Source organism: Rhincodon typus, chromosome 31, assembly GCF_021869965.1.
Source record: "Rhincodon typus isolate 14 chromosome 31, sRhiTyp1.1, whole genome shotgun sequence".
In the NCBI taxonomy this organism is placed as follows: Eukaryota; Metazoa; Chordata; class Chondrichthyes; order Orectolobiformes; family Rhincodontidae; genus Rhincodon; species Rhincodon typus.
Window position 1 is genome coordinate 12,865,355 of NC_063362.1, and position 16,275 is coordinate 12,881,629.

Below are 16,275 nucleotides of genomic sequence, written 5' to 3' on the forward strand. Positions count from 1 at the left end.
ACCTGTCCGTCCACCCTGGCCTGACCTATCCCCTCCCTAACTCCCCACCTACACTCACCTTTACTGGCTCCGCCCCGCCTCTTTGACCTGTCTGTCTCCTCTCCACCTATCTTCTCCTTTATCCATCTTCTATCCGCCTCCCCCTCTCTCCCTATTTATTTCAGAATCCCCTTCCCCTCCCCCATGTCTGAAGAAGGGTCTAGGCCCGAAAGGTCAGCTTTCCTGCTCCTCTGATGCTGCTTGGGGCTGCTCTGATGCTGTGTTCATCCAGCTCTATACCTTGTTATCTCAGATTCTCCAGCATCTGCAGTTCCTACTATCTCTATCACAGAAGATCATTAACTTTCTTTCAGTCCTGCTATGGATTGCATTTTATCCAAAGCAGCTCTGACCCAGACCACTATCACAGTTGCGATTGGCTGGGTTTGATGGCATACCGTCTTTGCCAATCAGCAGAAGACAGCACTGAACCTATCTCCACACCATCTGCCAACACCTCCAATCCCCGTCAGTGAACCAAGTAGCTAATTTCACTTTGAGTCATTTCATTGAGAATAATATTGCAGGTTGACAGTACAAAGGGCAGTTTGTAGCTTGCGGTGCCTGAAGTGGTGTGCAGTTAGATTTTAAATATGGTGCCAATGATGTGAACACCAGAAGATCCTCACATTAGTGAGTACTTAAACCTCGCTGCCATCATGATTTCACAAGAAGGGCACTATAGAGTCTGGTTGCAGAATTAATGAGGTGAAGTGTGGCAGATTATGAGAAGAGTTGCACTGAGCCATAGTAGACTGGGTTTCATGTCTATCACTTGACAAAACAGTTTGATTGAAAATGGGATCAGTTTTTGATTTCAGAATATCCAGTGCCTTGCTCACCATCTGCTCATTTGCACAGCACAGTGTAATACTAACCAGTAGGTGAGCCCCTACACCTATCTAAATGCAGAGCCAAAACAGGAAGGACAGCTGATCCTCATGCAACATTACAAGAAAACGGGCCACACTTCTCCAGGCTCATCCCACCATACGCCAAGCTCCAACTCTCGAGCACCAAATGCTTACCCTTTCATTTTCAAAGCCCAGCTGAGGACATGTTTTTTTTTGAGGGTTCCTCTTCAGATTTTCTTAATGTCTTTATTTTGCCCTTTGGTTAACAGGAGCTCCTATTCCATTCACACTAACACTTCCATTTGGAGATGAAGCCATATAGTATTATTACCTCGTGTATTTGTGTTGACATTTGAGCTATTTGGTCTTAAATAGAGCAGAGATGTAAGAATTCACTAGTATCCTCAATAAAATATCGTTAATACTACTCTATTAAATGTACTGCCACAAAACACAGGAAAGCAGAATTTCTAGACACCCGGTATTTAAGTTGGCACAACATAATTAATTGGGTAATAGTTTGCAACAAGATTTACTTTATAAATAACTGACATATATTTAATATTACATAAAAACATAAGAACTTGGAGCAGGATTAGGTGATTCAGCCCCTCAAGTCTGCTCTGCTCTTTGATACGATCATGGCTGATCCCACTTCAGCCTCAACTCCATTTTCTTGCATAACTCTTCAACCCATTACTAAAAATCTATTTCCTCAAATTTACTCAATGTCCTAGGATCCACCAACCCCTGAGGTAGTAAATTCTAGATTCACGACCCTTTGAGAGAAGTAATTTTCCTCATCTGTTTTAAATCTTCTACCCTTTATTCTAAAACTATTACCTCTCGTAAATTTGACTATATGAGGAAACATCCTTTCTGAGTCTACTTTTTGAATCCCCTTTAGCATCTTATATACCTCAAATAAATCTCCTCTCATTCTTCTAACTCCAGAGAATATAGGCATAAACTGCTCAACCTCCCTCCATAAGACAAACCCCATATCTCTAGAATTAATCTATTTCTATTCACAGAAAGCCATCACCATGTACATGCTTTCTATGCTGCTGAAGTCACAGGCTAAATATTTGCATGTCTCTGACTCCATCTTTGGATCTCAAATAATTTGATTTTACTTCTTTCTTAGTTCAATGTGTATGTGGAACTATTATTCTAGATTTATATTTTCTATATAATCAACTATTTTGTACACTTCTGTAAGGCCTTATCTACTTTGATGAATTAATAGCTTTACTTTTTAAGACATATGTTGAGGAATTCTCCAAGATTCCTTCTGATTTGCCAGCATGGTTTTTGCAGATTTTCTCAAGGAAATTGACATTAATGATAGCCTTTTGTTTTTCACAAAACAAGGCACTGAACAGGAATACCACATACTGTGATAGACACTACATATGCAGTTAATCCTTTTCAATTGAGCTGTCATTCCCGCCTAAACCAGATCTTTTCCCTCCTTAGATATTTTACTTACACTAAAATCTCTGAATGAAGGGAAGCTGTCTGTGTTTCATAGCCTTGGCGTGATGACATAGTCGAAACATCCTTTGACATACTAGTTATGTATCAAGCAACCCTGTCAGCTAGAAGCTCTGTTACAACATCTGTGGCATCGGTCCCGGCATTCAAACATTGAACAGGCTTTTTTTTGGGTTAAACTGCTCTCAGTCTCTTAGCCTCTTAGCCTTTAGAAGTAATACATTTTAATTCTGAAATACTATGCTATAGAACTCTGTTTTCTGAGACAACTAATTTTTTTAGTTGAAGTTTAAACAGTTTGAAAGCTGTAAAATACCAGCCATTTGCCTTTGAATCAAAATTTCTATCAACTGAAGATGAAAATAGTTCATGCAGCAATAGGAACTCTGCAATTAGCTGCAGCATGGTCATAGTCCAGGAAAGAAAAAAATCAAACAGATGTGAAACTGATGTTGTGGAGGATATATTCTTTATTTATTAATGGGTAGCAAGTTGCAAATATGCTCCCTGGTGTCCAAAACCAAATTACATGTATTAATTAGCATTTTATTCCTATAGACAGGTGACCAATTTTGATAGATGATCCATAAACAATGCCTAAACTATTTGAACCAAAGTTGAACTTAATTCCCCACATCTCATCCATTATGAGACGTCAGGATTGCATATCCTTCTCCCCTATCTGTCCCTTTTTCCAAGATATTGCTGTGATTCTTGACTGCGCTTTCTGACCTTTTGGTCTCCTGAGCCACACCCTTCACAAACACCCAGTTTTCCAAAATGCTGCTGCCTGCATCCTTTTGCATTAAGCTCTACTAGCTTGTCATCTTCATCTTCACCAATCTCTATTGGCTAAGTTACTTTAAATTTGATTTATTTGATTTATTTATTGTCATGGGTACTTGTCTCATGCATTTGGAACAAATACAATGAAAAGTGTTGTATGTCATCACCCTCCAGCACCATCTTAAAACACAGAAAATAAACCAAGACATATACTATTAAGGTAGAAAACAAAGAAATAGTTCACTTTTACAGCCCTTTCTGTTAAGTGCTTAGCCATGGGCCTGGATTCGGGCTCTTCCACCCCGATGTTGAGATCAACACCAACTCGAAGTAGTCAACCAGCCTTGAGTCCCTTTGCTGCGCCGTTGCTGCTGGAACAGAGTCGCCATTTTTCGGCACCATCTTGCCTCCACTGACTTAGCCCTGCCATGATTCCATGCTGGGCCAATCTGGGCAACACGGCTGTTACTGATGTTGCAAGATCCCGAACAGGGCTCAAGCTTAAGGCTGGGCCCACCACGCCAAAGCAGCCGCCGCTAATGCTGCCGGGCCCCGTACTGGGTCCAAACTCGCTTCTCTCCGCTGCTGCTGCCAGGAGCAAAAACTCAATTCCTTCCACCACAGCCGCCGGAACACAAACTCGACTCCCTCCCCCACCATCCCTCGGTGCCTCCGATGCGCTGGGCACCTTGCCGCCGCGAATGCCATCCGAGCTCTTCCCCGAGAAAGTAAGGAAAGTTAAAAATTAAGAAGAGAAAAGAAAAGAGAAAACTAAAAAAAAAAGTGGACAGGGGAGGAACCCCGGGCTCAGGCGCCCAAACACTGCGTGGCTTACTCTGCTACTGCCATCTTGAAGAATTTGGCGATAGTAATAAAATAGGAATCTGTCTAGAGGAATAAAATGTTAATTCAGTTTTGGAGATCAGGGAGTGTATTTGCAACTTGAAACCCACTAATAAATAAAGGGGCTGTTCTCTGCAGCACCAAAAATTTTAAGTTCTTGTTTTGCCCTACTTTTGCAATATGTATTCCATCTTGTTGAACATTCCATACTTTGCACTTTGATTTTTGCAATCTTCTTTGTGTATCTTCTCCTGTTTCCGTCGTACCATCAGCTGCAAAGTCTTCAGCTGCCTTATCCCTAATTTATGTTACCTCCCGCCAGACTGCTTTCATTTGAGTGTTTTTTTCCCCATTTTTTAGAAGCTTGCTCGAACCTCTTCTATTCCTCTTTTTTAGGTCACCTCACCCTAGCTGTTCCACTTCTACTCACTGTTGGTTTCTCCCCTCTGAAATGGCTAGGGAATTTTCTCCATTAAAAGCACTGTACAGATATAAATTATTGGTATCCTCAGGGGGAGTTAACCCTATAACTAGGTGCTTTTCTGAAGAAGTTTCACCAAATTCAAGTGTTGCTTGATAAGTGTTGTGTAAAATTACAGGATGATGATGTTCAAAGGCATAGGTTCCCAGTCATGTGAAGGTCTCAAACCTTCCTTTTGCTGCCTAGAACAGGCACAGATTTCTATTATATCTTAGAAGGAGAGGAAATTGAAAAACCATGGTACCCACTGGCCAGAACAAAGTAGTTTGTCTGAATGCTCCAAGGAAGAAGAAAATTAACATTTTCTGCAACTATTAATCTAACAAGTGTAAGAAATGTAAGCTCCCACTTTAGCTCAATTGGTTGCTACCATTATATTTTTCCTGTGATATCACTAGAGGTCTCCCTCGAGCGCATTTTACATTAGTCACCTCCCAACAAAATGCGAACTGACTTAAGACTTCAGAACTAATTGCATAGATTGGCACAGTGAAGTGTCATGAATTCTGAAATAATTAGATAATAATTAAGATAATGTTAATCTGTAACAATGCATCTAAAAACAGAAATTGACTTAATCATCATTATAAACCAGAGATCCTCACCATAATCTGTCAGTATTTATTGTAACCTGTCATTTCTCACCATTTTGAAGACATTCAGGTTCTCATAATATCTCATTAGATGAAGGAAAACTGAGGACCAATTGCCATATTTGCTTGTCATAGAATCACAGAGTACAGAAGAGGCCCTTTGACCCATTTGAGATTGTACTGTCAAAAATGTACTGCTACCTACACTAGTCCCACACTCCCATGCTAGACCCACACCCTTGAATATTATGATACTTGAAGTGTTCATCCAAGTAGAAAGACGATGCTGCAGATGTTGCGGTTTTACTCGAGATCAGCATACTTCGCTGTTAACCACAAAATCCATTATCAATAACATCTCCTGGGAGTGATTTTATGAAACAGTGAGTTTGCTTTATAGAAATAAAGATCTCACAGCATGGATAATATTATTACTTTTCTCCTCTACAGCTCTGAAGAGATTGACCATCTATTCTTCAGATTTAAAACATGTATTTAAAGTGAGGGGCAAATTTTTTTACACAGCGTGTCAAATGAATTTCCTGAGGAAGTGGTGGATGTGTTACAATGTTTACAAGATACTTAGATATGTGCATGAATAGGAAGGGTTTGGAGGGATATGGGCCAGGAGCAGGCAGATGGGACTCGTTTAGTTTTGGATTATGTTCGGCATGACTGGTTGGACCGAATGGTCTGTTTCCATGCTCAATGATTCTGTGACTCACTGATTGGCAGCTGCAGGAAAATAAAACTCTGTAGGGTGATTTGACACTTACATACCACCCTTTTGAAGCCTGTGAGACCATATTCTCAACAAGGAATAGTCTCAGAGGTGAAATCATATTATTTCAATTTGAGCAATGGGTCTAAGGTTGGTTGAAAGGATTTGCAAGATACAGATTTGCTGATATTTTCATCCTGCACTCTTTGGGGCAATTTGCAAGAAATGCCAAAGTGAAAGGAAACCAACATTTGTACTGTGAGGATGGCGCTGATTGGTTAGTAAGTGGACTTTGATTTGTAGCGTCATTGCCATGCATAACAGACCAGATAATGATGACTAACAGTTTACTGCCAAACTTTGTTTAAATTTTAAAAAAGGCAAGTTCATCCTGATTGGTCAAAACATTTCCCCAAGAAGTGAGTGCTTGTCACATATTTTATTGCATTCAAACTGTCACAGTGTGTGTACATGTTCTTTCTCTCTGCAAAGAACAGGATCCAGTGGTATTTATATGTAGCTTTCATTGCACATAAGTACACAGCACAGCAAGCCTGATTGACAAGCCTAAATTGGTTGCCAGTATAATTCTTTGAACACTCAGGATTGTGTAGTAAATGTGGTCCAATTGCGGAATTCCATCTAATGTTGGACACTGTATTTTGAATTTTGCAAGAGTAGGCTGGTTGGGTTACAGGAACAAAACTAACTCCACAGAGCCAGTATCCCGTCACCAAGTCACCCTTTATTTACACGTGAAAAGTCCTTGACACTGAGCCAGCTCTCAGAGTGAATGGGATATCTGACACTCCTGTGCTTATCTGTCAGCCAGGGCTTCCTGATTGGGCAGATTAATAGCCCCAATCAGGGGATGACCTCATTGCTGACTTCATTACAATCACTACATCCCTCCCCCTCTGAGTCTGAGGACATAGGCTGGTTCTTTTTTTTTGTAGTTACTCCCTGGGGCGTTTGGCACTGGGTCAGGTTCCTCCAACTCTGCCTCTGACACAGGAAGTGTGTAACAGACAATAGTTTACCTCTTGTGCCTGGAGCATCTCGGAAGAAATTCAGCCTCTCCTTCAGGCAGGAAAGACATTGAAGCGGTGACATCCGCTGTGTCCATCTCAGATTCCAAGGTATCTCCATCTCCAAGATGGAGAGAGAGAACCCACAGGTTCCAGAACAGTCGGAAAGGCAGTCAAGGAGCCCGGCACATGTTGCTCACGCACTGTTTGCACGTTTGAAGCTTTCACATGGTCCATGTGCTTGATCAGGACCGTCGCAGCTACCCAAACTTTATACGTCACTGGACCTGACCTCGTGTTGACCATGCCTCTTACGCATACAGGGCCATTCCCATGGTTCCTACAGCAAACTTTGTCCCCTTAAGTAAATTGTCATTCTGGCTTAGCAGAGTCTTGTGTCTGACATTGGTGTTTCTGATGCCGTTTCACCCTCCCCTCCAGCTCCGTGAAGGTAAAACTAAACTTGGTCCGGAGTCTTCTCCCCATTAGCAACTTTGCTGGAACTATCCCTGTAGTTGCATGCAGTGTGATCCTATAATCAAATCGGAACTGGGATGAAAACAGAAGTTGCTGGAAAAGCTCAGCAGGTATGGCAGCATCTGTGAAGAAAAAATCAGTGCTAACATCATGGGTCTGGTGACCCTTTCTCAGAACAGACTGGAAACCGAAGAGTCACCGGACCCAAAACATTAACTGTGATTTTTTTTCCACAGAAGCTGCCAGACCTGCTGAGCTTTTCCAGCAACTTCTGTTTTTGTTCCTGATTTACAGCATCCACTGTTCTTTCCGTTTTATTTAGGAACTGGGATGGTTTGGTACCGAGTGAAACTGTAGGCTGTTTCTTTAAGTCTGCTTTGAAAGTTTGGACTACTCTTCCTGCTAGACCATTGGATGATGGAAGGAATGGAGCTTCCTTCTTTATCTGGGTGTATTTACGCTCTGCAATAACCAAAGTCCTCGATGCATATGCTGTTGGGTGTTCCTCTCCATTGGACCACCTATGAGCTAATACTACCCCAGTGCCATCCAGGGAGATATCGCATGTCAATACAAGATCTCACTTGGGATCATAGTGTGCCAACACATTAGAGGATGATAGCTCCTTCTTCACTTCCCTGAAAGCTATGGCTTGGCTACGCAACCATTTCTAAGGCTGATCCTTTTTTAAGAGTTGATGCAAAGGTCCTGGGATGGAGTCCAGGACTTATAATGAAAAGTTCATATAATTCACTAACCCAAGCAAAGACCTAAGCTCTGATACAGACGTGGGACCACTCACACCTTTGATCGCCGTCTCTTTGTCTTCCAATGGATGTGACCCTGTCTTGTCAACTGTGCAGCCCAAGTAGGTCACTTGGGGCGCTTGGAACACACATTTGAAATGGTTATGCCTGTGCTGACCTCCATTAGAACCGGATGACCATTTAACCAAATGTTTATTTTGATTGGTTCTGATCGGATGTTGCAAAACAGTTTAACTGTTCCAAACCAGATATAGGTGGACTTTCTAGGATGTGCACTCTCCTGGAAACCAGCCTATGAGTTCTCTTACTCAGTTTAGGTCTCGCGGGAATCTTGCTGTCTTGAGTCCGCATACCGACAGCAACTACAATGGCTTACCGGCCTGGATCCTGAAGAAACTTTTGACTGTTTGGCTGAGGCTTAGCTTTGTTTTGGAGTTCTGCTGTGGGCTGAACTAGCATCCGTCTATTCAGGATATGTCCTGAGCGAGGTTGTGCAATTGCATTGTGTTCCCCAAGCCCAATTGGCGAGGTTGTCCACTTCCATCCGAATACCCTGCAACTCATATGCTCCACTTGCCACATTTTCTAATGATAAAGCCAAGTTATGCCTGTTTGAAATCGAGTTGGGCTTCAGCTAGTAGGCGCTTTTGCATGGTTACTTTATTAATCCCACATACCAAATAGTCTGTCAGCATCTCATTAAGGGTTAAACTAAAGTCACATGTTTCTCCCAACACAAATTCCCTAGTTCTCGAATTGCCGTGTAAAACTGATAGCATCTCAGAATTAGGAGAGGCTTTGGATTGTCATATCCCTTAACTGAATCTGTCAACTCTTTAAAGGTTTTAGTATCTGGTGCCTCAGGAAACATTAAACTCCTAATAACTAAAGAAGCTGCAGGTCCACAAGCTGTCAGGAGAATTAATCTTTGCATTTCATCTGCCCCAGTGTCATTTGACCAGAAGAAAAATGCATTTTTTCCATTTATTGGGCCCAGTCTTTGATGGCAGGATCGAACAAATCAAGCTTCCCAAATAACGGCATGATGCCAGAAATGCTTACCCCAACTCAAAAACAACTATTGCGAGTGAATTTCTTCAGGAGCATGTTATTCTCATGTTACCATTGAAATAATTCCACAGAGGCAAGTATCCTGTCACCAAGTAACCCTTTATTTACATGTGGAGAGTCCTTGACACTGATCCAGCTCCCTCAGAGCCAGCTCTCAGAGTGAACAGGATGTCTGACACTCCTGTTCTTATCTGTCAGCCATGGCTCCCTGATTGGACAGATTAACAGCCCCAGTTAGGGAACTCATATTCTATGATGTTCACATTTCTGAGCTCATTACAATCACTACATCCCTCTCTCTCTGAGTCTGAGGACATAGGCTGTTTTTTTCTGTAGCTCATCCTGGGACGTTTTAGCCCTGGGTCAGCTTCCTCCAACTCTGCCTCAGCCAGGGCTCCCTGATTGGACCAGGTTAACAGCCCCAATCAGGGAACTCATATTACATGAGGTCCATCTGGCTGGCCTTGTTATAATTGTTATAACAGAAATTAATATCATAATCCTTTGACTGGACAACACAGAAGATTTAATAATCGGGCTCAAGAGATTTTTCAGTTCTATTTGTATATAGTCTGTTGTTGTGAAATCCCATATGGGCTTATTTATGTACTTTCACTTCAGGCAGTAACTAGGATGTGAAAAGTATTTGATCACCTGTTTTTTTTTTAATCACCTCTCCTAAAGACTTTAACTCCTGATGATCTGGTGCTGTATGCTTCCAAATAGCCAATAACCGTTCCAAAAGGTGAGCCAAAGAGATCAGCACAGTTCAACTTGAACCTAAGGATCAATTCATTGATATTGCATTTATGTCAGCTTGAACAGAGCATTATGGAAAATAGAGCTACAATGCCAGTTTTCTATAACTGTCTTCCTTTGAACACAGCTTCTTGTTCAGATTACAAATGAATGATATCATCCTGTAATGTCCAAAGTTACTTGGGCTGCAAGGAAACACTAAATAGAAACTTTGAGTTTCTTTTGCTCCTCTCTAGGTCAAAGCACTAAGGCCCACTCATATACTTGATCTTGCAGGAATGATTAATCTGAACAAAGATCGGGAGTCCCACATTAGACACAGCAATTTGATTTGGAACAGCTTAGGTATATTTTGTCTTTTGTCAGATAAATGTGACCGTGACTGTCAATAGAGATGTGTCTATTGGAGAATGGAACCTGCCTGATTTATTATGAATTTCAGCTTTAACTAGTAGGCAACACAGATCCTCCCCTGAGGCCTGAAGACGCAAGTTAAGATGACATGTCAGTGCAATGCTCAGAGAATGCTGCATTGTCATATGTACCATTGTTCAAATAAGATTTTAAAATATGATCCCAACATTGCAATGCATTCAATATCAAAGATCCTCTCACATTTTCAGCATAAAAGCAGATCCTTACCAACCTTCTTTGTCCATCCAACATCACCAAAGATAGACAAACTGTTGCTGTTTCTGAGAACGTGCTTGTTTTAAATTGACTTCATTTGCTGATCAAAACTGTGTCTATACCTCTCAGAAATTTATCGGTTGACTGGAAATTCAGGCCTCAATGAGAAGTCATAAAGTGCTATGTAAAGGCAAATACTCTTTTTAAGTTATTTTATCTGTTTTAAGTTCATGTTTCTTTTTTCACAGTTTATGTTTTTCTCTGTAAAAATGAAAGTATTTTATTTTAATACTGGCCCACAGTAATCAGAAATTTATTTTACCATGGTTCACTTTGTTAATCCTGACCTTTTGTGGATATTGGTAAGTACTCTGTGTTGGAGAAGCAGCCCAAGTAAATAAATCAAAGTAATTGTGGCAGCCTACGATTTCTTGCACTCAAACATGGAAATTATAGCAGCTCAAAGTTTCGGTTCTGAGTCAGAACAATCCAGAGAAAATACTGCCGATGTTGGAAATCTAATTTTTAAAAAAAAAACAGAAAATACTGACTATGTTTGGTAGCCCCTGGACAGAAAAACAGAGTTAGTGTTTCAGGGCAACAACCCTTTGTCAAAATTATTTGAGGATCAAGATCTATATCGCTAATTCTGTTTCTGCTAGGTGCTGAATGCTGCTAGGTCTGCTGAGTAGTTACAGCATTTTCTGTTTCAGAAAAACCCACCTGAACTCCTCAGCTTTCTTCATCCTTCTTGTTTTGTGTGTCTCACAAAATCTGATACAGTGAAGTTTAATAGCCTGTCCTATGACAAATATGTGTCAATGAGTCAGATGACATGGTACAGTCTGAAGTATGATGACTTAAGCATGCCAGGAAGCAAGTTTAATGCATACAGGATATGCAGCCTGTAGGAAATTTTAACATACTATAGGTAACAGATTAGGAAACAATTTTTTAAAAAGTATCAAAAGCAGTGATGGGGTTTTAAAGTTGGACCTTCCATAAAACAGTACAGTTAGACATTCAAACCCTAGCTTTCTGAAAACCTGAATTGTTCAAACACCAGACATTTTTGAAAACATAGCATTTGATATTGAATTCAGTGAATTTTTTTATTGTCACCATAGGCATAATTTCTCAGTGGGGTATTAGTTTTGCCAAGTTGATTACAATGCTATGACAGTCTAGTCCCACGCTCTGATCTGACACAAACAACCCTTGACCCCACCTGACCCAGGTGTCCAAAATTCAGCATAGTTTCAGTCCTGAGAGTGCTGGATTTTGGAAGTACAATCTATATTCAGTTTTCTTATCTTTGTTTAACCAGATTAACTATGCTGCAAGACTAATGTGTGATCTGTAAACTATTTGCGTGAAATAAATGGCAACGTACATTTATCCACATCTTAATTATTTGTTATGTAGAACTTATGTAGATATTTCAGCGAAAATATCTTGCATGTATGTAGCACCTTTAACATAGTAAAATGTCCAAAGAACTTTCCCAAGAGCATAATTAGACAAAGGTTTACACTGAGGCAAAGGATTAGATATTAGATCAGGTGATCAGAAGTTTGGTCAAAGTGGTAGGTTCAAAAAAGCAACTTAAGATGGGAAAGAGAGGCAAAAATCTAAGCAGCCAATTCAGAACTTAGGACCTAGATGCCTGAAGGAATCTTTCTAATTGTGGGTGCTGGACAGGAGGCCAGCAATAGAGAAATGCAAAGATTTCAGAGGGTGCAAGGGTTGGTACAGGTTTTAGGCATAGAGGGACAAGGCCATGCAAGGATAAGAAAATAAGGATTTGAATTTTAATATCAAGGTTTTGTTGATGCAGGAGCCAATGTAGGTCAGCAAGCATGGAGCTGAGTGCATGTGACTTACGATGAGTTAGGATACAACCAGCCAAGTTTTGGGTGAGCTAATTTTGTGGGGAGTGGAAGATTGGAGTTTGGCCAGGAGAGCATTGAAATAGTTGGATATAGATGCAAAAGGTTTCAGCAGCAGATAGCTGAGGCATTAATGGAGATAGACAATATTACAAAGAGGGAAATAGGTGGAATTAGTGATAAAATGCAACTGCAGTTGGAAGTTTAGCTCCGGGTCAAATAGGACAGTGAGATTGCAAACAGTTTGGTTCAGCCTCATTCACTGGCTAAGGAGGGGGATAAAATCAGTGCCTATATGGAACAAAACTTGTAGCAAGGGCCAAGGACAGTGGTTTGATGTTCCACTGTTTTTTTGGAGCCAATCTACAACTTAAATTTTAATTATATTAGCAGATTTGGAAGTCTGATGTTGGATAATATTGAGCATTTAAAGAAAAACATTAAGCGACCCCGCATGAGGCAAAATAATGCCTTTTTAATTAATGAAGTCCCTCTGTCATCACAGATCTGAAATGGTAGAGTCCCAAACATCAATGGGCAAGTCTGAACCTGCCTTGTGGTTAATTGAATAGTCATGAGGAATAGAGGGGAGGTCCAAGTTTTGTTGTTAGATGCAGTCTAGAGAGAGGTTTGAGAGAAAGAGGGGGAGAGAGAACGAGAGATAGGAGAGATGGAAAAGCGACAAAGCCTATCCCACCGTGTTTATCTATTTCATAGTCTCCAAGCCTTGGTCAGTGGATACCATTAAGATCTGTGGTATACCCCACACCATGTTTCTTTAAGACAGGGAGAAAAACATCCCTCCTCTCTCCGATGACACCTGAGGTGGGAATAATCCTAGCTGCACCCACATTTCGGGAACACTAAAATGCTTTACATAAGTGACGCAGCCCAGCACTGCACCACGGTAGGTGGCTACAAACTTACCTCTTATGTAGATATTTAAAAATTGTTTTATATTTTTGGCAAAATCTGTACCTGTTGGCTTTTTTGTTGGGGAATAAGTTTGATGCTGCTCTCATTTCCTTCTGCTTGTTGCTAGGTAATTAGACAACACTATGACTGAAATTAATATTATATATTGCTGTGCTGACCTAATGTCACTCTGATCACAGAAAGGGGTTTATAGTAGTCTTGGTCCCTGGTCACTATTGCCTTTTAGCACTGCTGTGCCCTTTACTAAATCATCTTATTAGATACTTATAAAGGTACTTTGGCTCATAAGGATTTTAGATACGTTCCAATTCTTCTATAATGCAAAAAAACTCTGAATGGCATGTAATACAATCCTGACAGTTGATACAAATTGATTTAACTGAGTAATTTAGATACAAAGCGTTCATTCTATAATTAAACCTGTCTGTTCCATCTTTCCTTATCCCTCCTTGTTTTATAACATCTACTCTAAATTATCACTACTCTGAACTTCTCTTTCTTGTTTTTTCTAAGCTGCCAATAACATTATTGCCAAATTTAATTTGTACTTTTGCTGGACTCCCAAAACAGATATGCTTCATCTGCCTGATCCTTCCTTTCTTTCTAGCGCCTACTGGTTCTACTTACCCTAAAACACCCATAAAATGTACGGATAGGACCTACGGTCATGTTTCCTTGTCAGAGTCTTGATACTGAACAACAGGCTTCAACATTTGAAACAATTGTGCTATAATTGTGGTATCAGCTTCTAAAATTGGATGATGTATCTCCAGATCTGATAATTAACATTACTCAAGTGAATTCTCTGTGAACAGGTTTCATAGGTGGTGGTACATGAAGGTGTCAGATGAATAATATAGAATCAATCTCTAGATTAATGTTCAGATTTGCAAATTTTGAATCAATATGCTTGTTTAGCACTGGGAACTAAAGGTATAAATGCTATAAAAAGTTATCAAAGTTGAAAATGCTTAAGAAAAGGGCACTTCCAAAAAAGAGAAAGGACAGACCAGTTTGGTGAGTTTAGTTTGAGATAACAAAGTGTAGAGCTGGATGAACACAGCAGGCCAAGCAGCATCATAGGAGCAGGAAGGCTGACGTTTCGGGCTGGAAATCCCCAAAATTATTCAAGAAAAGCACATTCAGAAGATTGGGTCAGAGGTAATGTTTGAGAAACATCTTAAACTATATTGAATTTCACAGACGAAAATAGAAAATGCTGGAAAAGCTCAGCAGGTCTGGCACCATCTGTGGAGAGTATTCAAGAGTGAATGTTTCTGTGGAAGGGTCACTCGACCTGAAATGTTAACTCTGATTTCTCCCCACAGATGCTGCCAGACCTGCTGAGCTTTTCCAGCAATTTCTGTTTTTGTTTCTGATTTTCAGAATCAGCACTTTCAATTTTTATTAGGAATTTCACAAAGTTTTCTCTTGTTTTATTATATTTTAACTTAAGGTCTCAATAAACTAGAAGATGTATGCTTTTCATTTATTTCAATTAATTTCATTATATTACTTGCTGGCTCCACAACAGCAACTGTATGGACATCATTGCTCACATGCAAATAACTCAGTAGGAGCCATTATTTGTGTAGTCTTTAGTCAATGGTTTAGATAATAGAGAATCCCATGTTCTGATGATCTTTAGACATAATTAAAAAGGTTTTGCAGTATATAGTGACCTTCATGTGCAACATCTCTGAGAGTTTTACAAGGGGTAGTACACAGTACTGAGCATACTAATAAGTGAAAGAGAGGAAAATTAAAAGAATGGAAGAGCTGAAAACATTATTAATTGTTTCCAAGAAGTTTTGGGAGAATGGGAGAAGAATAGAAAGGCACCGTGAATTGCAAAGTTGCTCCAAATTTATGGTACTGAAACATGTGCTGATATAAGTTAGGTATTGTAGTACATTGTAAATAAATACTTGATAGCTATCCAATAAAATAAAACTACTTAATTTTTTTAGCGTGTTTAAAGTCTTAGCCTTGGCTCCTGATGAATGTTATTCCTACTAGACATTGAGAACAATTCCTTGATTTCACATATGCAACTGTCATGGGACAAGAAGTCAGAGAGATGTTTATGACTGTGTTCTGATTCTCCAACCTGTGCTCCCTGCAGGGTTAGCTGGGAGAGCCCAGCCACCTACATTACTGTTGTCACACTGCTTCCTGGTTCTTAATTTGCTGATTTTAAACCTCATACTGTGTTTATGTATTTCACCCAAATCCAATTTATATTCCCAAATCTCTCAATTGCCTTGCCTGCCCTACATGCTATGAATTGAATTTTGTAGAAAGCTTTCAAGTTGTCCAAAGACAGGACAAAGTAAATTGCAATATTGAGTTACATGAACAAAAAAAAATTACAGGAAATCGTTGAATTTCTTTTTTCTCCCTCTTCTTTCCTTAAAGTTTTTGATCTGAGAGATAATTTTATAAATGCCAGTAGCTCTTTAACTACCTTTTCTACAGGACCATTGTTAACATGTCTGTCTAGATTATTTACCACTAGGGTGTCCTGTCCATATACAGATTCCAACAAGGCCCACTGAAATAAGAAACCAAAACCCTGGTCTATGGGCGCCACTATTAGTTGTAGCAACCCAACTATTACATTGGCAGAAATTGGCTAAACTCGGATTGAAGAGTTTATGTTCTCCATAACTCATTGATCCAGGGTGCTGGTTATTTATACAACTGTAACCCTTCTGCTCCATCATTGATTGTATTTTGTGTGAAACTATTGCAGAATAAGCACCCCACAAAGCTTGGCTAAACTCTGTCAATTTTTTCACAAAAACATGGAAAATATTAGAAGTCTAGATGACAAGTCAAGCCCATCAAATCAAGATACCAGAAGTAGTAGGAACTGCAGATGCTGGAGAATGTGAGATAACA

The 16,275-nt window shown here is 40.0% G+C and overlaps 1 protein-coding gene across 4 annotated transcripts in view; it reads left to right on the forward strand.

The window, feature by feature from the left end:
• Positions 1-16,275, forward strand: part of tp73 (tumor protein p73) — a 235,353-nt gene that overhangs the window by 106,393 nt on the left and 112,685 nt on the right. Inside the window, exon 1 of one of the 4 annotated variants that reach the window (XM_048615019.1) lies at positions 13,265-13,342. The exons of the other annotated variants lie outside the window; for them this stretch is intronic. Within the exon in view, the coding sequence (XP_048470976.1) occupies positions 13,304-13,342 (39 nt within the window). The 5' untranslated portion in view covers positions 13,265-13,303. Of the gene's footprint in view, positions 1-13,264; positions 13,343-16,275 lie in introns of those variants that run through there. 4 annotated transcript variants of the gene reach the window in all.